Source organism: Cotesia typhae, unplaced genomic scaffold, assembly GCF_013202065.1.
Source record: "Cotesia typhae breed Kobodo isofemale line unplaced genomic scaffold, CoteBio_Ctyphae scaffold_13, whole genome shotgun sequence".
In the NCBI taxonomy this organism is placed as follows: domain Eukaryota; kingdom Metazoa; phylum Arthropoda; class Insecta; order Hymenoptera; family Braconidae; genus Cotesia; species Cotesia typhae.
The window spans coordinates 17,873,821-17,900,694 of record NW_027423774.1 but is presented as its reverse complement, the minus strand read 5'-3'; the positions used below and the strand labels follow the sequence as shown (position 1 = coordinate 17,900,694).

General features: G+C 31.3%; 2 protein-coding genes across 7 annotated transcripts in view; one reads left to right on the top strand and one right to left on the bottom strand.

Annotated features, from left to right (window-relative positions):
* The window catches only part of LOC141534839 (roundabout homolog 2), a 258,219-nt gene that overhangs the window by 39,278 nt on the left and 192,067 nt on the right, over window positions 1–26,874 (bottom strand). The gene's annotated exons all lie outside the window — the stretch shown is intronic.
* The window catches only part of LOC141534840 (uncharacterized), a 173,424-nt gene that overhangs the window by 42,795 nt on the left and 103,755 nt on the right, over window positions 1–26,874 (top strand). For 4 of the 5 annotated variants that reach the window (XR_012480499.1, XR_012480500.1, XM_074254432.1 and 1 more), the window contains one exon: window positions 20,213–20,395. Coding sequence is in view for 3 of the 5 variants with exons in the window: in XM_074254432.1 (XP_074110533.1) it covers window positions 20,318–20,395 (78 nt within the window). In the remaining 2 variants the exon portion in view is untranslated. Of the gene's footprint in view, window positions 1–20,212; window positions 20,396–21,534; window positions 21,715–21,819; window positions 21,854–26,874 lie in introns of those variants that run through there. The other variant, XM_074254433.1, reaches the window with a different exon arrangement.

Below are 26,874 nucleotides of genomic sequence, written 5' to 3'. Positions count from 1 at the left end.
TGTCACTTAATCAAATAACGTACGACAATTACAATGACAATGGACCCGTATAGCGAATCGTGATTATGATTGAAATTATTATTATTTATTGTATTGTTAAAAAAAAAAAAGGCAAAAGAGTTATTTAATAGCGGGTTAAAGGTTAGAGATTTGTGCGTTTTATTTAATTTATTTTTATAGTCTTTGTTAATTTATTATTCAGCGTAAAGTTAATTTATAAATGTAAAGAATAATGTATTGCTGAGTTGAAATGAATGTACACATTGAGTTTAGCAATTACATTAGGGGTTAAACGAACTGCACATTTACTAACTCGTTTGCCATTTGTTTTAGCGAGTATGTATACGAGTAGATCCGAGACCGGAGCAGAGAAGACCCGGGGGCTTCTTTCCGCAACAACTTTGTCTTCCGTCGGATTGTCTCGTAAAAAAAACCGTAAAAGACACTAAAGAACCTGGATAAATAAAGTGACAAGTTTGTAAGTCCAAGAAATCCATTTCGATTAAATTAACCGGCACTTTACTTCACTTTGTCCTTTTTGTTTAAACACTTTCTCGATTTAATTTACAAATTATTCATTTTAATTTATTATAAATGCCTAAAAAATGTTAAACCTCTACATTTGGAGATAAAATTTTTATTTGAAGAGTAAATCTCAGGAAGCCATAAACTAAAGTGAAACCGCGGAATTATGAATTACGATGTGCATTTAATATAAAGCTTTAATGTAAGTCTTAAGCCTTTGACTCGAGGCTTAACTCACATCCACATCCTCATCAGTGCTTATATTTTTCCTAGCAAAGACAAGTCGACGGACTCGTTAAATTTTTTTCGGTGTACCGCCGTACCGCGTCCATTAACTTTAAAACCGCTAAACGCTCCTCTGTCTGCAGTCAAGTAGTCGGTCAATAAAATTCGCTTTTTGCTCAATATTTTTTATCTTCACTGGTCAGCTAATAATTTAACAATTTCAAAGCATCAATTACTTTTAACTGTTTTAGTCAATGATAATAATTGAAATTATAAATAAATTTCTATTAATTTTTAAAACAAAGTCATAAATATAGGCTTTTATGTTGGCAATAAATGTTAGTTATGCTCTACATTTATTTTTTTATCAGTCATGTTATTATTGTAATCTATATCATAATTTTTAAATTATGAAAAATATTTTTTATAAAATAAAAATTGAATTTTTCTTTTAATGCGAACTGCAATTTTTAAATATTACTGAATTGCACTGTACTTTCTTAACTATTAATGTTTTTAAAGATATAAGCTCATCCCGGTGTTATAATCATCAAGAGCTTTCATTTGAGTACCCACATGCATTTTTATATATATTTTCCTATATACATATATATATAATATATATAAATATATGAAAAATTGATGTGGGTACTCAAATGAAAGGTCTTGATGAGTGTAACATCGAGATGAGGTTATATCTTTAAAAATGTCAATAGTTAAAAAAGTACAGTGCAATTAAATAAACCAAAATTTTATTTATTTGTAGTTCACGAGTCACATTATGATTGCAAGGTTGCAAGTTGTTATTATTTCCTTAAAATTCAACAAAAAGTATTTTGGACCTTGTCATAGTATATTAAAATATAATAATGGTAATAACTAATATTAAAAAAAGAAAAGCTCTAGTTTCTTATTAAATTAATAGTTTGATTTTCCAATAACCGTGAGACGTGTCAGCCTTAATTCCAGTGTTGGCATGCACTGTTTTTATAGTCTCTTCGTGATCTATAAACTATTAGCAGTAATTGAAACGACCACTTTTAACACTCGGGTGTTGATCTTGTGCTCGTTGCTCGGTATATGACTTCCGAGTAAATGTTGGTATATTGAGTGTGTGTGTGTATAACAGCCGCTAATTTTAGATAATCATAGGATCCAAGTTAACCACCCACGTTTTAAAACCACCAGAGAACGAACGAGTGAACGAGTTTGTTTTTATTGACTGAAACCATTAACTGTTCTCTGTTTTTTCCTCTTTTTATTTATTTTCTCATATCAACTTTATATTGCTATCACTAAATTTTATTCATATCAAATAAATTTTTTTTATTTATTCCGCTGGATCATTTTCATTTTATACCGCAGAGAAAAGTATCGCGGGATATCGGTAGAGACTAGAGTTAAGCCTGGTAACCGTACTCTTGACAAATATCAACCCAATTTACATATTTGATTGTGACGCGTATACGCCTGCCCGGCAGGTACCCGACCAGATACCGGCAAATTCTCCTGGTGGTTTCACTTCTGAAAATGCAAATCGTTGTTCGAAACTCCTACCCTCTGCCAAGTGTATTGTATATTTAATATACACATGTACATTGCAACCACATCCCGCATTCTCATTTCCTTGTATTGCTAACATATTGCTAAGCATCAGTTATATCTTCTCGCCAGACAGAGAAATCGTTCCCCCGTGAATTCGCTGTGGTCATTCAAATTAACTATTTTCCAACCGACGAGATATTTTATATTTTTATTCACTATACATGTCACGTCGCGGCGTTAAATAAGGAAACTAAAACTCCAGTAGTCTGAATAAATACTATTTTTTGTAATTTAGTTTCCTCAGCCAGCAGTTTGCACTATAATTTTAATCCTAATTTAAATAATTTTTTCTCGTGTTTATTCTATTAAAAAATTCTAATGAATTTGAAGGCTAATTTTTAAGTTTGTTTGTTTTTAATTCATTTCTTCAGCAAGGAGACAAGACAGAAGCTTGTGTTTTTGGCATCTAGCTTAATGGAGAAACACTACTCTGAATCGAAACAAGGGCTAAGGGCTCTGGTTAGTTGATTTTTTTTTTTCTCGTAACATCTCCCCATTACAAAATGTACTGAGCCCGCGGCTAATTTCTTTAGGACACGGTTTTTAAATGTTTCAATACTGTACAGTACCGGCTTCTTAAGTTTCAAATCCACTAATTGGCGAATACAAATTGCGTTATTAACCAGCAGTATATTTTCCTTTTTTTTTTTCGGAGCGCTAGTAAAAAAATATAAATGAAATGAAATGTCTAATTGTCTCGAAGACCGAGAGACAATTACAGCTTTTCGTTTACTCTATTCTTTTGTGCTGAAAAAATTAACAAAAGCTGAGTGGTGTGCAGAGAAGAAGAGTCAGCTTCAGATAGAAAGAGAAAAATGAAAAAAAAAAGTGCTCCAAAAAATGGCGGCTTTGAGGGCGAGACTTTTCAACGAGTAGTGGCGCTCCTAGTTTATTCGGTAGACGGAACTTCTTAGCGACTTAATTTCGAGCTCATGCATTTTTCAAGTATTATATTGGAAATTTTCGTTGAATATTCCACTCGATTATTCGAAACACGAGTCAACGCACTTTATTTATCGTCGGATGCTGCATTGTCTCGTTTTATTATTGTTACTATTATTTTTAACTTTTTTTGAGCTTCAATATGTCGCGATTTGCAAGTCAATCCGTCCGACTTTATGAGCTGGTCTATATCTTGGCTTTACTTGCTACTCTACTGTCTTCTGTTAGTTGTGTGTTTTTTTTTTTTTTTTTTTTTTTATCAAATTTCGGTACTGCAGAGTAAGGAATTTTTTTGCTGGCGATACAAGACTATCGGACGAACTGACGTGAGACATGACACATTGTTTTCTTTCAATAGTTTTATCTACTCCAATGGAATAATATGCATTGAAATTTTTTATTATTTTTATTTTTTATTTTACAGTAAGCAAACTTGTCAATACTTATCTACTTATTCATATTTGTCATTTTTCATTCTGAATAGTGACTTACCAACACACGATTTTCAAATTCACTACCGAATTTCAATATATCCATCTTGTACAGATGTCTCGAGGATTATTGACACGCGAGAAAAACGTAGCGAATTGCATGTTACATTTCAACGATTTATTGCTTAAATAAATTCCTTCTGGTTATTGATATAAATTTAGCAACTGTGAATTATTTTTTAAACTGAAAATTTACTCGATGATAACAATAATTTAAATATTACAGTGACAACAGAATTTTGAAGTCTTAAAAAATTATATACAGATTAACCTTTAAAAAAGAAACTCCATTTATAGTTTTTCGATAAATATTTAATCAGATTATTTAAAATTTAATAAGATTATTATTTAACATTGTCACTCGATATTTTAGATCCTGAGGTTTTATATTTTTGGACGTTATATTTGAACAAAACTAAAATCCGTTTACAATAAATTGAAATAATAAAAATGACAAATACTAAAAACGTACTTGATATAGAAATAAAATGACAATAACTATATTTTTTTGCATTTACCGTGTTATTGGATTATTATGCTTGGATTATTACAAAGACATTAAATTTTTTCGATGCATCGATGCACCAAAATGTCAATAATAAATACCATCATGAATATACATTTCATCCCATTATATAAACGTGGAATTTATACTATTTCCAATACTCCGTACTCTGTTCAGTTCAATATATTGTCGTTTCATTTTCCAATTCATTTACTTTATTTATTTTTCATTTTTAACGTTCATATGTAACATGTACCCATAGAAATTTATATTTATATATTTACATATAAATTTTAAATAAACACAATTGCTATTTTGAAATTAATCCTTCTGTTAATTATGCAGCTTTCAAATTATTACTTTCATTGTATTTTTTTTTTTTTTCGTTTTTAACAGAACAATTATTTTGTTTTAATTATCGTGGAACATCAATTTTCTGTAAAAAAAAAAAAAAAAAAATCAATCATCTATATTATCGAGAGAATAAAAAAAATCTTGTGTCCAGGATAGTCATATGATAAAATCAGGTTTTTTAGTTACATTTATTTTCATTGCAAAGGTCTCATCTCGATGTTACACTCATCAAGACCTTTTATTTGAGTACCCATATCAATTTTTCATATATTTATATATATATTATATATATGTATATATAAAAATATATATAAAAATGCATGTGGATATTCAAATGAAAGCTCTTGATGATTATAACACCGGGATGAGCTTATATCTTTAAAAACATCAATAGTTAAGAAAGTACAGTGCAATTCAGTAATATTTAAACGTTGCAATTTGCATTAAAAGAAAAATTCAATTTTTATTTAATAAAAAATTTTTTTCAGCATTTAAAAATTATGATATAGATTACAATAATAACATGACTGATAAAAAAATAAATGTAGAGCATAACTAACATTTATTGCCAACATAAAAGCCTATATTTACACGAATGATCGGTGAATTAAAAATTAAAATCGATTAGCTACAGTCGAACTAATTTCGCAATGAGTAATGACAGGTTAGTCGGTACATAAATTAATAAGCGTGACTGACAAAAGTCACTACAGACTAGAGACATACCGCTCCTACCTGGTATTGCGTGTAGTGCTAAATCGATTGTCAATATCCTGTCAATGTCGTTTCCTTTGACGTAACAGGCGCCTTAACCTTTTTTCCGTCTAATAACTACTAACTTATAACTAATAACCAATGTATTAATAACATCTCGGTATTATTAACCACGTTAATTCTAAAGCTCTTAAGTTTTCATTAATCGACAAATTATTATATCGCTAGCAAGATTATTACACGCAATTCAGAAATGCATTCACTTGATTAGCATTCGGCATTCGCATAAATAAATTAGACTCTCACAAGTTGTTAGTTTTCATGCGATATACATACGAATGATAAATAAATCCACTAAAAACTGAAGTTTTGTTTTATTTTAATAAAGGTAAAATATTAGTTTGTGTTTATTTTGGAGACAGTTTGCTGACAAACAGAGTTTCCAGGAGTCTATGTAACCAGGTAAACACTTACGGACATGAAAGAGAAATAGAGACCCAGAGAGAGAGAAGGATGATAAGTTCTTGTCGGGGGAAAACTGCAAGTTCATGATTTATCACTGACCGTGTGGCGACCAGGGCACCAAATGTCGTATCTAGGATTTTAAAATTACAGAGTACTCGTATCATGGTGTTTACAGGGCTTCACTACTGAGCTAGAACTTATTAATTGTATATTAATGAGCTCTACAATTTATTTTTAATTATTAAGGTGTGCGAGTACTGTGGTAGCTTTGAATTAAATCCTCGATTTTTTATAAGCAGTTTGAAACGTACAAATCAATTCTAAATATTCTAACGAGCTATTTATGAGAAAATATAAATAATTTACCGTAATTTTTAATTTTTTTCTAGAAATGTGTACGTCGAATTGTCATAAATTGGTTTAGACTTCGAATAAACTATTAAAGGTATGATTGACAAGCTCGTTAAGAGAGTTAAAAAATATTTTTATCTTATAACTTAAGTCCTTAGCTCGAACTCTCTAGTAGCGAGACGATTCAGCTGTTATGCGCGACCTGTTGGAGATTTTCAGTACTAATCTCGATTAAAAAATTATAAATGGACATTTATGACCTATATGAACATATCAAGTCCCTAAAATCCAGATTTCGATGATGCAATTGCAATAAATATTTCCAGTTTGAGTATGAGCATAATACCGCGATATAATTGCCTTGCAGCACATCTATATATTTTAAAATAAAGAGACAAGTCTTTATCTGGTAAGATCGGCATCTTTACTCGGATGATGATCTACGAGTTGGCTGCTGCGTTTATTCAGGGCCTCTGGTCCCCCGGGGTACTCATAAAAGTTTGACACTGAAAAAATGACCGCGGCTCATGTAAAACGAACAAGCTATAGTGATAGTTTAGTGCTTTGCAGATAAGAAAAGTAAGAGTAAAGAGAAAGATAAAGAGAAAGAGGAGAAACAAAACAAGCAAGAGATCCGCCGATGAAGGAGAATACTATACACGATGGTGAATAAGTCTCATCGAGTTTTATGAGTTTAGTTTTCAAAGAGGCGTTCTCTTTCCGCCAGACGATGGTGTGATATTTTTGTATTTTTTTTTAATTCCCAAAGCTGCATGCTATACTCGCCGGCACTAGCACGGGTAACCAGGCATTGTTGGCTCATTTTCCATCCTCAGGGCGATAAACCGAGCGTTAAAGGGTATTACGAGGTTCTTATTAATTCCACGGTCTTTCGGCAAAAAACTAAGCTACATACTTTTTACATAAAATTCGAATAGTCGAGCTCTAGCTCCTAGCCGAAGAAAAAGAGAATGCCGTCCTCCCTTTCCCTCTTTTACTCAAGATACCTGCAAAAAGTTTACAGTTCCCTTTACTTCTACTTTAGTTTATACATTAGGTAATTGAATCGTTTATTCAAAAATAATTATACAGCGTTTTATGATAGAAATAACTTGTAATAAATTATAGTTTTTAAAATTAAAAAAGACGGTTTAATGGTTAAATTAAGTAAGAAGTACAACATAATTTTTAATAAACTGAAAATAATTAATTTTGTAGCTTGACATCAATTTTTATAAATATTTATGAAAATTTATTTATAATAAAATAAATTTATTGCTAATCTTATTTTAAATTTATTATAAGTCATTTTCTGCTTTAAAATTGTTTTCTACTTTTTAGTTTGGTTTGCTGTTTTTTTTTTTTTTTTTAGTTTTGTAAATTATAATTTTTTTTTCAAAATTTTTTAGTCTAATTAATAAACACTAGAAGCAATTCATTGTTATATTTTACTTAATTTAATTAAAAGCAATATTTACAAATGAATCAAGTAAAAGTATGTTAAAAATTATTACAAAAAAATTTCCTATCAATTACTTAGCAAATATAATTTATTTATTAAAATTTCTCTAGACTAAAATAAATTTCAATAAAAAGTAGAAAGAATTTAATGAGATTTCTCCGTGTAATATAAATATAAGAGAAAGAGGAGTCGCGAATAATAAGTATCAAAAGAATTTAAGACTTGTCATTATACCGAAGAGTTTTGTGCGTACATACAGCTGGTATAAAGCACACACGCATTTATTATGTACGACAAACAAAATGAACAAAGTGCTAGAGACTGTTTATACAAAATATCTGCATACGATCGCCATGGAAGCCACGATCCGTATACAGCCGTGGTCTCTTCTGCGGATACTTAAAACACTACTACGCTATATAATACTAAACCTCTACACTACACTACAGTCCACAGTAAACGATTACTTGTAGAATTATTTAAACCGGTGTTTTTATTGAAGACAGAGATCATGGGATAATATCAGTTCATTTTTTTATCCGCTGTGTATACATTTGCGTAATACCAACAGTGATATGTACACAGGTCATTACTAGCTGGTACTAAGTATGTTTTAAAAATAATTAAATAAAATAAAAGGCTCTGAGTTATTTATTCTACAACTCGATTTAATACACAGATATAGATGTATAAACACAAACACGTAACGGAGATATCCTGTAGGAGTAGTATGCTATAGTATAGAGTAGCAATCCTCTTATCTTAAGAACTTGAGACTTTGCAGATCCGGCGGTGGATGCTCTGATCGGTGGATATCGCAATCGGTTCTCCTCTCTCTCTCTCTCTCTTTCTCTCTTTTCGTATTTGCATCCGGGTTCGCTTAAATATTTTATATTTTTCAGTCGGGCCGATTCGCGGGTTCAATTATTATTCTCAATCCTCAATTCTCGATTTTCGATGTTCGATTGTAAATCGGGATTGCTTAGTATAAATATAAATAAATTCACTCACGGGATATACGAGATAAGCTCCGACGATCGATCTCTGTTATGTTCCCGGGGGAATTATTTTTCAATCCGTTATCATGAATACGTTGTCGCGATACCAAGTACATCGTCATTCGTGTACAGTATTCGAACAGACTGTAAACAGTCAATACTCGAGCTTCTTGTTATGTGTTTCTTGTATGTATACTTAAAATCAATTTTATTTTTTTTTATCATTTTTTATTTTATTTATTTTTAAATTTTTTTTTACGGAAGGAAATTTTCTTCAAAAATTGTCGTTAGAATCACAATAATCGTAGAAATTTTCCCGATTTCTCATCTAATTACAATTTTTTTGATAATTATTACAATACAATGTAAAATTATCATTTAAATTAAGTACATAAAATTATCATACAAGTTTTTAACACAAGATGATTTGACGCAATGACGCAAAATTTTTTACTGTGTAATAAGAACAATAATATTCTATTGATAACAATATATCCAATAATAATTATATTAGTGTGTCTAGTAAATTTAACTAATAAATGATAAAGCATTAGCTGCTTACGATTAGAATACAGTCCGATAATTTTTCTTATGAATTTAACAGAAAATGTTAAAGAAAAGTTCTTTCTGCATGAGTGACATCTCGCAAACTTTTCGATCTTAATTTCTTCAGACGTTTTAAACTCCACGCATACAATCCATAACAGACAAGTAGTATAATTTAGTTAAAATGACATTTCGTTGACTAAAAGCCGAGGTTCTCCCTCAGGGGACAAAATCTCGGCTTTCTTCGCAGATTCGGAGCTTCACCACATGGTTAGATGTTTAAACTTTATTCATTCTCCCTTTTATTTACTCTACTGACTAACTGGTGCTTTATTATGCTTATTATTATGCAGACTGCAAATATAAATGTGACAAGTACATGTGTAATAGTAGACGCGTGTCTCTTTGTCACGAGATATCTTGACATTGCCAAAAATATAAATGTAACTCAGATTTCAAAGCCTCCGATGATACAGACCAGATTCTTAAAAGGAAGATAAAAAGTCGCCGTTAAAAGTTACACCGTCCGTTTTCATCCCGAGCGGGAACTAATTGAACTATTTTAATAAATATTTCTTAAGAAGTTTGCGGTGACGTGTTATGCAACGTAATGAAACTCGTTATCTTTTTTACTAGGGGTTATTTTCAATTGGCTGCAATCTAAAATCAACTCACTTTTTGCTCGTTGGCAAGTAAAAGAGTTTGGGGGCGATAAAGATTGCATCAAATGCGAGAGGAAAATGTTTGGCTAATCCCGAGTGTTAATGGGAAAAAAAAAAAAAAAAAAAAAAAATTTTAAATGAATCTTTTGTGCGTAAAAATAAATTAAAATTTTTTTCACGTAAATAATTTCAATTAAAATTAAAATTTTAAACAATTTTTTTTTTTTTTTTCGTGAAACATTTACTTTTATAACTCTCTAAAACTCTTTCCTACCATCGAAGCCTCACCTTGCTCATCATTTATCTTGGTAGAATTTTTTTAACATCAAATTTTCCAAGTGATACTTTGAAATTTAAACTTTTTTTACGTCTGCTGCCTTGGGACTATCTCGCGATACATGGATATCCTTTTAACATGCGTCGCGTCGCACACTTCCACATATTCATACACATTCAACACACATATGCGCCTACGATGCGTAAGCAAATTTTTTTTTCTTTAAGAAATTAAAATACAAATAAAAATATAAGAAAAGCTTTTAAAAATTCCGATCAATTTGTCTCAGTGGATCGATAAATCTTAGCCAGAAAGTTATTGGGGAGTAATTGCAAGCTCCGTTTTATTTATTCTGCATCTACATCTATATCTAGATTTGCATGAGCACGTTCATATTACAGGAATTAATATAAATATATTAATATTTATCGTAAGGAGTATGAGGATGATGGATAACTTATCGGTATTAATTATCCCCTGTGATGGTGATTGAGTAAATTCACGAATGTTATTTGCAATCCATAATATAATAATTAATCATAATTTATAATGTTATTCATAAAGACGATGAATAAATTGTTGAGTTAAATTAACCGTGGGATAAGCTCGATACGATGGACGATGGACGGTAGACGATGGAAATATTGTCTATAGGTGTGTGCAAGTTATATAGTATAGAGTAAATAATTGCATGACGTACGACGTTGAGGGTATTACACACGACTCTGGTGGTGTAAAAAGCGGAATAATATATTAATATGTAGATAGTGCAGAGTAAGAGGAAAAGGGTGGGATGTATAGGCGATAATTATGAACGTTTAAGAGCTCTCAGGATGATACTCTGGGACCCTTGCCCATCGCGTGGGCCGGCTCGATCTAATAACACGTTTTGCACTCGTGATAAATGTACACGGGTCATATCCAAACTATGCTTTTTTATGTTTTTATAAAAATAAATGTTGTTTTTTTTTTTGAATTGCGGAAGAAAATAATCGTTATGTTTAAATTATAGTTAAGTATAGGAATAAAAATACTTTTGAAATTTTTGAGGGGTTCTACGCACTTAGAAATATAAAAAAGTAATTTTTTCATTGTTTCGATTTTACTAAAAATTTTTTTTCATTTTCTGCCCAATTCAAAATTTTGTTCAGAAAAAATTCAGATTTTTTAAAACAAAAAAAAAAAAAAATACGAATTTTCCAAAAAAATGCTTTTTTCCTTTAATTAGCTATAGCTTTTCTAAAAATTGAATTTTTTAAGACTTATAAAATTTTTGAATGATATTCTTTCGATTTATATTATTTTTGTAAATTGAAAAAAAAAATTTTTTTTTAAGCTAAGCTTATTTTTTACATCATTCTAAAAATTTATGAAATTATTCAAGGAAGTTTAAAAATGAATTTTAGGAAATTTAAAAATGAAAGATTTGAGAAAAAATAAATATTTTCTTGCGTGTATGTACATAATAAAAATAAAACAAAACAAAAATAGATTTAAAAAAAATTTCAAGTGTGTATAACCCTTTAAACATTTTTCACCAAGTGCGTATTTTTTCTCTTGACATTACTTTACCGAGTATTTGCAGGTGGATGGTGGATAGTGATGCAAAGTGTCGTGGATATATTACACGATAACGCCTTATGGGAATGGCGAAGGTGAAACAAACGAGCTTGGTGGATGGTATATAATGCTAAAAGTACTTGACACTTTGTGAGGTACTTCTCACTTGTCTCTCCGCTGCAGTGAGTACTGGTGGGTTAGATACTAGACTTTAGACTCCGTATGAGTTGACAGCACAAGATAACTCGCCTAAAAGACGATCTTGCACGAATCTTATCCTCTTTTTGTTTCTTAGTCTTTCTACTCGCGCATGAGACTCAACTGGAGTCTAGACATGTAGGCAATAGGCACGTGTGAATGCAATAAAATCAAAGATAGAATGGATAGAAATAAGACCACAAATATGTGATTCTACGGTGGCTGCTACTGTTAAGTTTATCACCACTCATTCAGACCCTGCATTAAGACCACCTTTGCATTCCTGTTCTACATGTCGTTACTTATGCTATTTATAAGAGATTTTGTATCTGAATATGATATATTTATGAAAATATGTATATCGTAAAACCTTTGCACGAACTAACGATTTGTTTGTGATAACTATTTTATTTGTAAGAATCACTGGAGATTTTATTATATTATGGAAAGCGAAATTTATTTAATGGGAATTTGTTATAATATTACGTGCGAATGTTATCATAGAAATGTTTAAAATTTTCTGATACAATACAAAGTTTTAATGATCACTTGATCAAAAGGCGATAAGTCGTTGTTTATGTGTTTTTCAGAAGTTTATTTTATGTGTAGAGAAAGTGGGATATTATTTTTAAGGTCATAAAAAGTAAAAAAAAAAATAATAGACATTTCAAGTAGAAAATTTTGTTTTTAACAAAGAAATTTTAATCAATTTTTTCTGGTTTAATTTTTTATAAAAACTTTTGAAAATTAAAATTTTTGTTTATAAATATTCGAGTATTTATGAATATCTGAATTTTAATAAAAATTTGGAAATAATTCATAGCACTTTCGATTAGAGACACACTAAAAATGAATAATGATAATAATAATAATTTATCCAGAAATAATTAATCATACATCATTGACATATCAGTGAAATGAACGAGTTACAAAGAGTACACATTGATGTTTGTTTCTAAAAAATAGGTTATTTGTCAAGAGTTATTTACAGCGAGGATTTTAAATAAATCGTGAAATAAAATAGAGAGATTGGAATCGTTGGTGTGGTTGTTATCGACAAACAATTGTTGACAACTAATTTTACAATATTGAGTTTTATGTATCACAGTGGACGGATAGGCAGTAGACAGTAGACAGTAGACAAAGGAGAGCAAGGGAGAGAGGAGCTTTTGATAAGCGATGGGAATGAATGCGGAAGAGTGCTAAAAAATGTCTGCAATTGCATGTGTGTGTTTTATTTCAACACCTCGTTTAGAACTGCGCTATAGGTCTTATCTCAGTGTCACGCGAGAACTATGAGAAGCATGGGTTTATCTCGCGGCACGATCGCGAATTATTCGGCCCGCGGTCTCTCGGGATAGTATGGGAGCACTATACTACTATATATATATGCTTGTTTATCAACGACCACCGCAAATTCTAGTAACAGTGTGAACGATTGGTAACATCTCGCAAAACCGTTTTCAGCGGCCGCCAAATCGCAGTCTTCGATCTTACTCTCCTTCTCGGCTTCCTGGCAAGCTTTATATTACTACATGCTTTGCTCTCTACTCTACTCTAGTCTACTCTACTTGCTTTCATACGATACTCATATCGTACATTTATACATTTATATGTTACGAGTTTTTGTTTTTATTTTTGACATGTTTTCGTATATTTAAATTCCCGCTGTTACGGCTCACATAAATCATTTCAATGAAACAATCAAATTGCATATTTTTCAAATCTTTCTCGTATATATATTTTATTTATGTTTTATTAATGTGAATTTATATTTTTTTATTACGATTCCAATGCAATGACATAACGATTATTTATAAATGCATTTATAAACATTTATTGTGTTACACGGTCTAAAATTATTGGTGTGAAAATTTACAGAATGATTGTAGAAAATTAATTAAAATTTTTAACTATAAATAATGAGTAAAATACAAAAATTATGAGACTATAAATTTTTTCAAAAAATTTAATTTTATATAAAAGTTATTTTTTTTATAAATTGATTTTAATTGTACAAAAAATCAGAAATAGTTTTACAGTAAATTGTAGGCCGGTACTCTAGTTATACTACTCGTATTTTGATCATGGGTACATTTTGTTTTATTTAGTACGTTCTCAATTAACGTAAACAATTTGTTGAGCAAGCGGAAAACGGTAGACTAGATCAGAACAGCGACTGCAGAGGGTTGAGAGTAAAAAAGATAGACATGAAGCAGAGACAATTAATCCCACGATTGGTTTAATTTGCTGGACATTATCCAATCAAATACCGAACCGAATTCGAAGTAACCTTTCCTCTGTGTTTTAACCGAGCTCCCACCGTCTCGTCCTATACCCTATACCCTATACCCTATACCCCATTGCTGTACTGGATGTTTGATATAAATACTGTGCGATATACACCGCAGTACTCAGCTCTCTCGACATCCGCCGTGCTCGCTCTTTATATACTCTACTCGCGAAACGTTGAATTAAACAACCGGACGCCATTGAGAACAGGGACGTTAATTCGCTGGGAACAAGAGATAGGAGGTACTTGTTATTTTGCATATGGAAATTTATTTTCAGGCAATGTTAATCATTGGTAATTAAAATTTCGTTGTTATTAATGTTTCTTTTTTGATAACTTTAAATCTCTGCAGAAATTACTATTCAATTTTTTTTTCATAAATTTTTTTATCAATATTATTAAGAGAATAGTCAAAATTTTATGGCCAGTGTATTTATATGATAGAATGGGTTTTTATGGTTAAATTTGGTATCGTTGAAAAAGTCTTGACCTGGAGTTGTGCATTTTCATAGTTTCATATCATTCTCACCAATAGTTAATTTATGATGATAAGTATTTAGGCTGCATTCGAAAATGCTCTATCTCTAGATACATAATTAAGAAATGACCTTATATCTTGTGAACTATTGACATTTTTGAAGATATAAGCTCATCCCGATGTTACACTCATCAAGACCTTTCATTTGAGTACCCATATCAATTTTTCATATATTTATATATATTATATATATATATTTATATATGAAAAATATATCAAAATACATGTGGGTACTCAAATGAAAGCTCTTGATGAGTGTAACATCAAGATGAGCTTATATCTTTAAAAACGTCAATAGTTAAAAAATTACGGTGCAATTTAACAAAAGTCATTATTTAATAAAGCAAAATTTTATTGATTAATATATATTATTCTTTGAATTTTTTTCACTTATTCGAAATAATTTTTATCGTAGATTGAAAGCTAGAGGCGTTAAATATTTCGATTTAAAAATTTTTCCTTCACTAAAACAAACACATCATTTTATTTCATTTTTCATTCTTTCACTCTCAGTCTCCATACACTTTATTATCAACCAAAAAATATTATTGCACAAAGGTTCTTTATCTCTGTTTTTATTTAAAGACGTATACTTGGTATTGTCATAAAACAATGGCTTAAAAAGTAGATTGAAAAAGATGCCGCTGGCTATTTCAGCAATCATTATAAAAACTACACGTGGGCATTCTACCACAGTAACACTAGTGCATGGAAAAGTCGACGTTTTTAGAGATTGCTTACATCTTGTTGCCGTCGGCTGGTACAACTTTTATCCTCGATATCATCAGTCGCACAATGCTATGCAATACAATACAATCTAATAGCAGTACAGTACAGTGCATACATGTAACGAGAGCAGAACCAGTACCAATATCCGCCGCCAGGAGATAGGTAGACCTACCCCATAACTCGTTCATGAGGATCGAGTAGCGAGGAGTGAAGAGTAGAGGAGTCGCATGTGTTATTTCATACATCATTTATTTTTTGGTGGATTTCCATCACGTTTTCATCCTGACAGACAGAATAAAGGAGCGCTCGATTTAAACTGTCCATGTCTATGTCGCTGTACTGCCCCCTAGACCCTGCTATGGAGTGAAACGGGAAAAAGCTCGCATTATATCGTAACTGTACGACTCGACTAGATCGGATACTGTAACAAATACAAAGCTGGGGTGGTCTCTACTACAGAGGGCAAAGAGTGAAATGAAAGAATAGAAATTGTAACGTATCTAGTCTAGTGTAGGATGTATGTGTATTTCTGTACTGTACTTCTATATGCTGAGGAGAGTAGTTAAAACGCAGTGCAGAAAGAGAGGCGAGGGATATCAAGAGGGATACCAGTCCTATACTATCCGTTTAACATTTAAATTGCATTGTTTCTACTGAGTCCGGTGACTCCTCTCCCTTGTACATTACTCGTCCGATACTCTGGATAAATTACAACTGACTGTGGTGTTGTAAAGGTTTATGCACTTTTTTTATTCTGAATTTTTGTTAGCACTAATTTTGGCGGAATGTTTCACTTGAATTGACACAATTTAAGGGGAGAAATTCCTTTTTTTTTAGAACACGCAAAATTAGTCATTTTCAAAAAGTGTTTTTATGATTTTTTAATTTTGAAATATTTTTTTTTACTAAATAACAACTCAGAAATTTTTTTCAGACTATGGAACAAGATCAAAAAGTGCTCAACTTTTTACCTTTTTTTTATTAATGTGAAAAAAAATTTTTTGAAATTTTTTAAGTGATTTAAAATTTCATTTTTACAATTTTGAATTTTTTTCTCTATTTATTTTTTGTCAAAGAAATTTTTGAAAAGTATGTTGATCAAAAAAAAAAAAAGAGAAAGAAAAATCATTAAGTCTCAGAGCAGATTGAAGATTAGAGCATTAGGAAGCCATCATCAATTCGATCGCAAGATCACCTTAATCCCCAGAAGCATAAGCATAGCCACAAAAAGCACATTAAGAACCGCGGATTGAAAGTATCTCCGATCGGTGAAATCGATCTGGATTGGCTCATATCGATCGATTCCGATCACCTTGACGAGTACCGAGTCGTGTAATCGGTTCTGCATCTTACATCTTACAAAGAACGACGGGAGTTTTTCTCCGTGTTCCTTTGCTCAATACTTAATACCTCGCGGCTCAGGATGCGCGCAATTTATTCGATGATATAAAATCTTATTGGAACTCCTCTCAGGATCCTCACGTCGATTTCTTCCATCTACCATTTCAGTCTGAACATCAGTGCAATGGATCCCTATTTATCTTTTTTTAGTCTTTCTCTTACTATTACTATTACTGGTTATTTTTCTCATCTGAGGTATCTAATAAGCTTAAAACTATTTATTGTTTCTCCTGAGGCAGAAAATATAAACATTGATCGCGGATCGGGTCGTTCGAACGTCAGTTTAAATCGATCTGAAATCGAGACGTGGCTTGTTATCGATTTCCGAGCAATGACTCGTCAACTTTAGAATCAATTCTCATTTCACTCTTATGTTTTTATATTTTTTTGTGTTTACCATTACAGTTATATTAGAGTATACTGTATTGCCAATGTGCAATGATTCAATATAATTCAATACTTATACCTCGGTAATTTAAAGAAAATAATCGATTACAGATCTGATCAACAGAAATCGCGACCTATGTACCTTTTCTACTTTATCACGATAAGATTTCAATCAAATTATTCGTATCCGTGCTATTAGAGAGGTCATTTTCTTTTTCATCGACTAATTATTAGTAAAAATAATAAATAATAAATAATTTAGATGATTAAAAGAATAAAAAAAAAAAATTATCTTCGCTGTGTTTGTCTGATAAAATGAATTTTTTAATTTACATGTAGTATCATTGGAAATGGAAAGGTCTTGATGTCGATTTATGCATTTTCACGATTTCATGTTTTTTTTTTTTTTTTGTTATAATCAATTTTGTATGTCAAGTTTTTGGGGCAAATTCAAATATTTTGTTGGTTTTATAAGTTTTTTTCCGTGACATTTGTCCATTAAATAATTGGCGATCGATCATGTCAACAATATCATTTTTCAATTCTATTTTAAAAGTACCCAAACTGTGTGTTGCAATTAAAAATATCAAAAAATTCAAACTAAATTTATTCCATTCATAATGGATTATTTTTAGCATTTACATAGAGACTGCAAATTTTTAGTAAAAACAAGTAATAAATAATGACAAAAAATGTGAATTGCTAAATAAGAGTTGAAATAAAGTCATAGCGCAGGTTGACGTGACATTAGACTAAATAAGAGAGTATGATATTCAGAATAAGTGAAATAAATTTATGTATGATCTTACTCGCACATAATATAACACAGTTGTCACTTTGCTCTTGCTTCTCTTTTTATCCTTGGGTTTGCAAAGGCATTCCTTTATATCCAAGTTTGTTCGCAGGCTCGCTGGTACGGCAAAGGATCCCCGTGCGAGATGCAATGTAACTCACACGCGGATGTTATAATGTACGAGCTCATAAAACTAGAAAATGTCCTCTCTAATATAATGCACTGACTGGCAACGTCTACTCGGTGTTTTTATTTTATTTTTACGACTTACACGCTGCTTGTTGTTTATTTTTCGCCATATCAGTTATGCTTAAGCATCTCGCTCCAACAATGTCTCTTAATCTACTGTACTATTATATCATACCTATCATATATACATATTCATATTCATATTATACATTAAAAAATTATTCTCACCACCAGAGGCCTCGGACATATTATTCTACAATGTAAAGCTGAGAATGCTTGACTCGAATGTTACATACCTGCAACAAAAAAAAAAAAAAAAATTACATAAATAACAAGTCGAAAAATATAAAACATCATAAAAGTGAGTTTAGAGGCAGAGAAATAAGGTACTGATAAATATAGATCGTTAGTTCCCATGGGTAGAATGCTTATGGCAGTGGTTGAACCATTCTACACCTAACCAGCAGAATCAGCATCAGCACCCCTATAGATAGATACATATATAGGTCCAGTAATAGTAACGGGGGTGCCAGAGCCGCAAGGACACTCGATCACTCAATTAGACCGCGGTGTTAGTAGGCGTGGTCCTCCGACGCACTTGTACACATATATCACACCACGACGTCCACCGCATAGCATGACATCCGTATCAACCAGCGACCAACTGAACGGAGATAAACCAAGGACGAGTATATATGGAGTACAGAGAGCAGATATAGAGGACTCTATACTAAACACCTATATATCGCGTTCCATTTCTATCGAGTGTTTCACATATGGATGTATGAATGTATGAATGTATGGATGTATGTACGAGACGTGAGTTTCTCTCATCTCTAAATCAACGAATGCGACAAGCAGCCGATGGTAGCTCACACCATGAATTTACTTCGGCGTCTGGTCAATTACCCCACACATCGGGATATACCGTAAGGGCTGTTCAAATCGCTTTGTTCCTTCTATTTTTCATGCTATCGTATGTGTATGTATGAGTGGAGAATGGGAATAATATAGAGTGTCGACATAAAGGGCCAGAAAAATTACGGTTGGATAATAGAGTCATAGAGAATTTAATTAAAAGACATTCGATCTTGTTGAAAAATAGTTTGGGGATTTTGTTCACTCAAGGATGGATTTTGATTACTTTTTAGTTTGCTTTAATTTAGAAATTAAAAAATTGAGAAGTTTTTTTTGATAATTGATTAGTTTTACACTTATTTTTTTGTGTACAATTCGAAAAATTAATACTTTAAAAAATTTTGAAATTTTTCTATTTTAGGGTAAATTTACAGTAAAAATTCATGAAAATTTTTGAAGTAGTTTTTAAGCAATTAATATTTGGCGACTGTAAATATTTAATAAAATGTGTATAAATAAACCTTTTGGTTTCAAGTATTTTTTTCCGTATTTTTACAAGTAAGAAAAAAAATTTTCAAAGAAATCAATTTTTTAATGTTTTAAAAAAAAATATTTTTCAGGCAAAAATTGAAATTTTTCAAAAAATTATTTTATTTACAATGAACTAAAAGAAAAAAAATATGTTCAGAAAAAATTTTAAGCATAATTTTTATCACAGACCGTGAAACTAAAGATTACAATTTTTTAAACACACAATTGATGAATAATTTTTTATTTCCATCTGTTATAATAATTACACTGATGAATATACCGTAATATTACAATACATCCATAAATTAAACTAACGGTAAGGATGAGCAAAAAACATAAAAAAAAAAAAAAAAAAAAAAATAAGAGAGCGAAGGTGGACTTTTAATTTATCCTCACCGAGACATTATTATCATAGCATAATAATAATGGTGTCTCGGGAGGTTAATTCCATCGGAAAGCTTGGTTACAAAGCGTGTCGGGTGTTTTGTTGGTTCTTTCCCTGGAGCCGACTAGCAAGCACTCACTTTCATTATACATATTACATTATTTAAAAACTAACATATTTTTAGTGTAAGGCATTTTGCGTTAATTATTGCTAATGTTGATGTTTTAGCTCGCAGCGATCCCGATTACAAGAAGAAGGTTCAGCTCTACCCGCGAGTTTAAGTAGCCGCCTACGTAGCATTGCCTTTCGACGGTTTGATCACACTCTCCTCCTATGCAATCTCCTTATATACTCATACTATATTTCCATAACATATATTTCCATGACATCGCGATGGCCATCCTCATCTCGGTAAGTTAATTAATGCAATTCTAATATATGCTAATTCCCTTCCGATGGATGGGAGCTTTTTTGGCTAACAGACACAACAGCCCTTTTATTTATTTTTTATTTTTTTTCTCCGGCCGTAATCGGCATCAGTCTGTGAAAGCCACTCGACAGTACGCAGTATGGTGGTCGTTTTCTTAATATAAAGTCCATTTACATTTACATATTTTAACCACTTTCAATGAATCTTACCGGAGAATTTACCATCACATCTACCGCTCGCTATTTTGTTGTTAATATAAAAACATAACTTTATTACTCAATCCCTTTTTATAATAAAGCATAATGTATAATGTCTTAAAAGTTTCCGAGCACAATAGACCGGGCCTTGATGCTGCTTACTGTAGGCTTTAGATTGTGGACCCTGGCAAAGATTGAAGATCGAATACTGCGTAAAAGAAAGAAAGACTCTTACAATACAAAGAAAGTTAGCCTCTTGGGTTATTCTGCATGCCAGTTGGGAGTTTCTTCATTCGTCTTGCTTTGTCTCACTGATGGCCCGTTTTAAGCCCTGATTGTTTCGCTGGCTTGAGGTCGAGGGCCTCGGGCCATCAGAATCGGTAACTACTAACTTAAGTGAAATTATTTTTTTATTCAGTGAAGTTAAAGCTCAATCGAGTTTAACAAAAAATAATAAACTTTACGATTTATTTTAAAGATAAAATATCGTGCGTAAGTGTACTAATAAATCGTTACTGCGTAGTAACTTACTGCGTAGTAACTTACTGCGTAGTAATTGCTGTTGGTAAATTGATTAAATCGAAAAATAGGCCAAGTGTTAAAAACAATTGATAATGACTGTTATTAATTTAATGAGTACGGAAGATAATTTATCGGTTTCTATCCTACGACTCAAAATTTTATGTGTCCTCATTCGTAATCATTTAACGTTTTACAAGTAAACACGTATTTATTAGATTTATAACAAAATTATCACTAATTCAATTACTACGTTGTTTTAAAATTCGTTGAAACAATTATTGAACAATTGATAGGAATCATATCAGCATGTGACCGTTTGGTGAGTCAGAACTACGTTTTAACAACAGGTTTTAAGGAAATAAATTCAGTCCTCACCCACAAGTTGATACGAAAACTTTAACTCATTCAAGTGGTCAATTAACCAAATATCGTTTGAGATTAAAATTCAGTTATTAATAAAGTATAAAAATTTTATCAAAATGATCAAGAGTTTGCTATTTGCTATCGGTTATCTGATATTTTTATTATTAATGGGAATAAATGTCATCAACGCAGATGTTTGTTCGCATTTGGGATACGCAGTATGTATAAACATTGTTATTAATTACTGATAAAATTGATAAACAGTCATAATTAAATCAGAGTTATAAATTTTGTTTATTTACAAAATTAATTTGATGTTTTAGTGTGCTGATCACAATGAATGCTGTGACAAATATTGTAAAGGATTAACATCTGATACTTATGGTATCTGCAGTAAAAAGCCTTTTTATTATCGACAGTACTGATATTTTATCAGTGTTCTGTGAATATTGCCAAAAATGATTTTTATTATTAAAATTATGTTTTTTTAAGATTAATATGTTTTAAATCATATTTTAAAATAAACGAAAAGTCATTTTTGATAAATCATAAATTCATTATTTCGATAAAAGTTCCATGTAGAAAAATTTTCTTAATGAAATTTTTCAACTTTTAAATTTCAAGAGTTCTCTTCTAAAAACAAAAAAAAATGTTAATTGTATGACAAAGCCAATGCGGAATTCCACATAATAATTATAATTATATATTAAAATGATGTCGATGATGCGTTGAACCGTGAAATGTTGCGGTAGAGCACGTGCTCATAACTTTGTATTCTGTATAGTCCAGTATCAATAACGCTATTGGTAATAATTGATACATCAAAGACTCAAAAGCGTAGCAGCATTCCATTTATACGTCGATGGTCCAGTCGTGAAATTGCCTTCGATCTCATGAGGGTTAAATTTATTCGACATACCTTACTTCCTAACTAACAGAGATATCGATCAAAAAAAAAAACAAAGGAAAGGAAATAGCCAACCGAAAAAAAATTAAAAAAAAAAAGTCGATGAAAAACCCGCGTGTCGACATTCCCAAGCATCTTACACGTTTCTATTGGCCTGGTGGCTACACTAGATCGGTGAGCAATTCATTCTGATCACGCGATCTCAACCTCCGGAAATATAATATGATCCAAATTTAACAGAAGCAGAAGCACAGGAAACATAACCCTAGGCCTCTTTATTTATTTTTTTTTATTTGTATTGGGATTGGGAAAAGCCCGATACTGGTATAATATATAATATAACAATAACAATAATAATAAGTTCCATCGATTACATTCACCATGATGTCACCGGAACATGCGAATGCAGTCAGAATCGGAACTATTACACCGAGCTGTGCCGTGCTTACTGCAACTGTTACTCGCGTGTTCTGAGCACCAGGTTCACAATAATTTACCAATCTATTGACTCGATTACAACTACCGAAAGTAGGCTTTATGCGATCAGTAATAGTAATGGTAATGGTAATAACGATTGAATATTCTCTAGTGCATCGAATATTGAATTTATCATGTGCAAACAATTTTTTCGGATTAAATATTTGTCGAGTGTTTTATTAAATGAATCAAATCATTCATTTCATTGCAGAGACCTTAAGTTAATACAATACAATACAATACAATACCCTACTAAAAGCTATGAGCATTAAATTGCTAGACAAATTTGTTCATCTTTTACATCGAATGAATTTTGAAACTTTTGCATTTTTAACCAACGAAATATATGTGATTTGACGCAGAAAAATTGAATTTGAACTGGTGATCTAGTTTCATTTGGCAAATATCGTTTCGTAGGTCAATATATTCATCTGATGCAAGTATGCTTTCAAGAGATATTCCTCGTACATCAGTACATAATCCGAGCAAATAGAGTTGGTTGACTTTACCTATGTAAAATACGTTATTCTATTTCGTGAATTTTTTGACTCTCTATTTCATGGTTCGACTCACATACACCGGAAACTAGAGCAATCATTCAAAAGTTTTCCACTACCGGAGATCCGATATTCCACGAGTTTCCGAAATATCTCAATAGAAAAGAGAATTTTTTTTACAGTATCTCTTTACATGTCGATCCTGAGTATGACGGAACAGAACAAACGGCGATAGATAGTGGGAGTAAAATAAATACACACACAGAAAAAAAAATTTATTGAACCAAGAAAATTGTAAGGAAGACCAAAGTTATTTTGGAGCAAGAAGAAATTTTCTTGGCTTAAAAAAATTTAATTTCGTTCAAGAAATTTTAACTTCATTCAAGAAATTTTCAATCTTCCTTAAGATTTTCTTGATTTAAGAAAATTTACGTTTGACTCAAGACTTTCTTTCTTTCTGTGCAGGAAAAAAAGATTAACTTGACTCAAGAGAAAAATTTTTTAACCAAGAAAATAATTTTGAAAAGTGTCATTGTCTTGAGTCAAGACAAAAATTTTTAAATTAAGTGAAATTTACTTAAACTAAGAAAAATTTCTCAATTTAAGAATTTTTTTACTCAAATTAAAAAGATGAAGTTCTTAAAAATTATTCACTTGATTCGTTAATTTTTTTTTCTGTGTATGTATCTATTTAAATAGAACCAACAAGTATCGATAAAATCTGGGAATATTCTTCGCTCGTAAAATTTTAACCGCAATGTCTCTTAACACATTCGCTGACGGTATTCTAATATCGAATTGCCGATAGTAATAGAGTAGAGGAGTTTCAGAGACCAGACATAGAATAGAAGGAACAACAGTCACTAGACTATGACTGTGTCTGGTGCATATAGCTGCTGCTGCATGGTCTCTCGTTAACTACCAAGATCTACATTGAGATAAAGTTAACGACTTGGGTTAGAATCGATAACGTGCATGTACATTTGCGCCTGAGGTACACCGATTCAGGTGGGTGTAAACGAGGAGATTTGATCGTTACCGATCTCCGTTTAACAGAAAGTGAATCCCACATTTATATAGATATATTTTCCGAGCATGACACGACTTAAATACGCTCAACTGTCCACTGGTGTAATGTCCGTTTGTTCTATCCGTATATTACTTTTATTTTATAGCTTTGACCTTACACATTTTAATCGTTTGTTTGATTATGATGATGATAAGCTTCATATGTAAGTTGTGTTATTTATCACATGACACGTCACTCTACACTCTTGTGAGAACATTTTCCGATATGGTCATATATAAACAGATCGTAGCATTTATGGCCAAATTAGGCTATGTATGAAAATGAAAAATAAATTTATTGTAATTTTTTATTTTTAATGAAAATGGATAATTCACTTAACATGTTAAATTGTACAAAAAATATCATTTTCATCAAAGAAATTAATATCTTAAGTTTAACTTTCCTGTAATAAAAAAATTTTTTTCACGAAATGAAGAATTTATTTATGAGTGTAAATTTAGCAACGTCTGACAATTTTTTAATAATTTATAAACAAATTATTTGTTACAGAAGAAATAGTATAAAAAATGCATCTGGAAATTTTCACAAATTTTTTCTATGCAATTTTTTAGATTTTTTTTATAACCATTAAGTTGAAATTAATTTAAAAATTCTCAAAAATTAGCTGTCTGCTGAATTCACCCCTCACATTTATTTAATAAAAAAAATTTCAAACTTAAAAAGCTAAAAAGATGTTTTCTAAAAAACTACTTCTTTTTTCTTATCCAAGAAAACAAACACCAGTACTCGTAAGCGGAACAAATTTTTTATCGAGCAGCAGTTGGAAATAAGGTCAAAGTTGTGAAAGATCATGTCATGGTATACGCGGAAGTAAACGCGGCAAACGATCCTTGAAAATGGCTGGTGGTCAACGAGCCACGGCTTTTATGCTTGTGTGTGTACATACATACAAAAACAATATTATATTATACGATATACAGCATTGAGTTTGCAGAAAAGAGACTACAGAGAGCGCACTTGATGATGGCGCTAAGCAAAGTGTTCTTGCTCCACTCATACCCTTTAATAAAAAGCTCAAAGTTTACGCTCTATTCTATCTGGAGCTCTTCTCCTGTTTTGCACTGGTTTATGATCTCAACCATTGGCGGGTAACCTACTTTCCGAGTAACGAGCAACACAAACTCTATTTTCTATCGGCCGTCTCTTCTGCGTTACAGCGACTTACACCAAAGGATAATGAGATTTTCATCAACATAAATATGAAGAGACATTTTTCCATCTGTGGTAGATCAAAAGTTATCTATCATGGTCTGGTTCGCTTCTTCTCTTCGTTAAATTGTTTGAAAACGGAGTTACGAATAGAAGTAAAGGGAAAGTTTTGAGTAATGGACAGCAAAGATAAATCTGAATAAAACGTCGGTGCCGAACGAATCAACGGTCCGTTTGTGCTCACAAAGGGCCAAAATTAAACCCTCGCATCACCGGGCCGACTCGCAGGGGTCGAACACATAAGTGTCTTAATTAACGACGCATTTGACCCTCCGGGTACCTAAATCATGAAAATTCGGAATTTGTCATGGTGAAATCTCATTTATCTCAACGTGGAGGTCATTATTACAGGGTACCTTCAACTAAACAGAAATTTCTTGTATTTTTACACGTGTGCTGAATGTAATAACAATAAAACTTGCGACTCATGTGGTACTGGATACATTGAAGCAGTCGTTAAATTTTTTTAGGGTCTAGTAAAAATTTTTAAATGTAACTAAAAACTAAACCCAAGTTTTTTATTATGGTCATAAGCGTTGGAATTGTAAACAATTGATTGTTTGTTCTCAGTGACCTACATCTAGAAAATGTGTCGTGCTCGAAAATTTAATTGAAAACTTTCCGACACTATGTGACAGCACCAAGTCAAAAGTCCGAATCAATAGTAAACATTTGCATCAACAAGCAAATTGCGTTGCTCGTTCCCTTTTTTTTCTCTGCAATTCGTTACCCTTTAATCAAAATAATGTTAAAGCTGTTGAATTCACATAAAATCGGATAATTCAAATGAAATATACTTATGTGTAAGTTTGATGAGTTTTTGATTTTACTGAATAATTATTGTAGAAAATTTTCTGCATTATATTAACGACATTCGTAATTTTTTTCTTATTATTAGCTAATATTGTGAAATTAAAAAATTTTGAATAATAAATTAAATCAAAAAAATTAATAATCTATTTAATTTTATTAAATTTAGTTTTTGCAGAAGACAAAATCGATAAAATTTATAATGATAATAAATATGTCCATTAAGAATTCTATTCTGTGAATCCAGTAAATTTTACTGACAGATTTTAAAAAATGCTGCTGTTGCTAATAAATGCTACACTAACGCCCTGGCATCTTACAATTAAAGAACAGATCGGCAATTAAATTGCCTGATGGTTTTAATAGTAAATATTTTAAAGAAAATTTC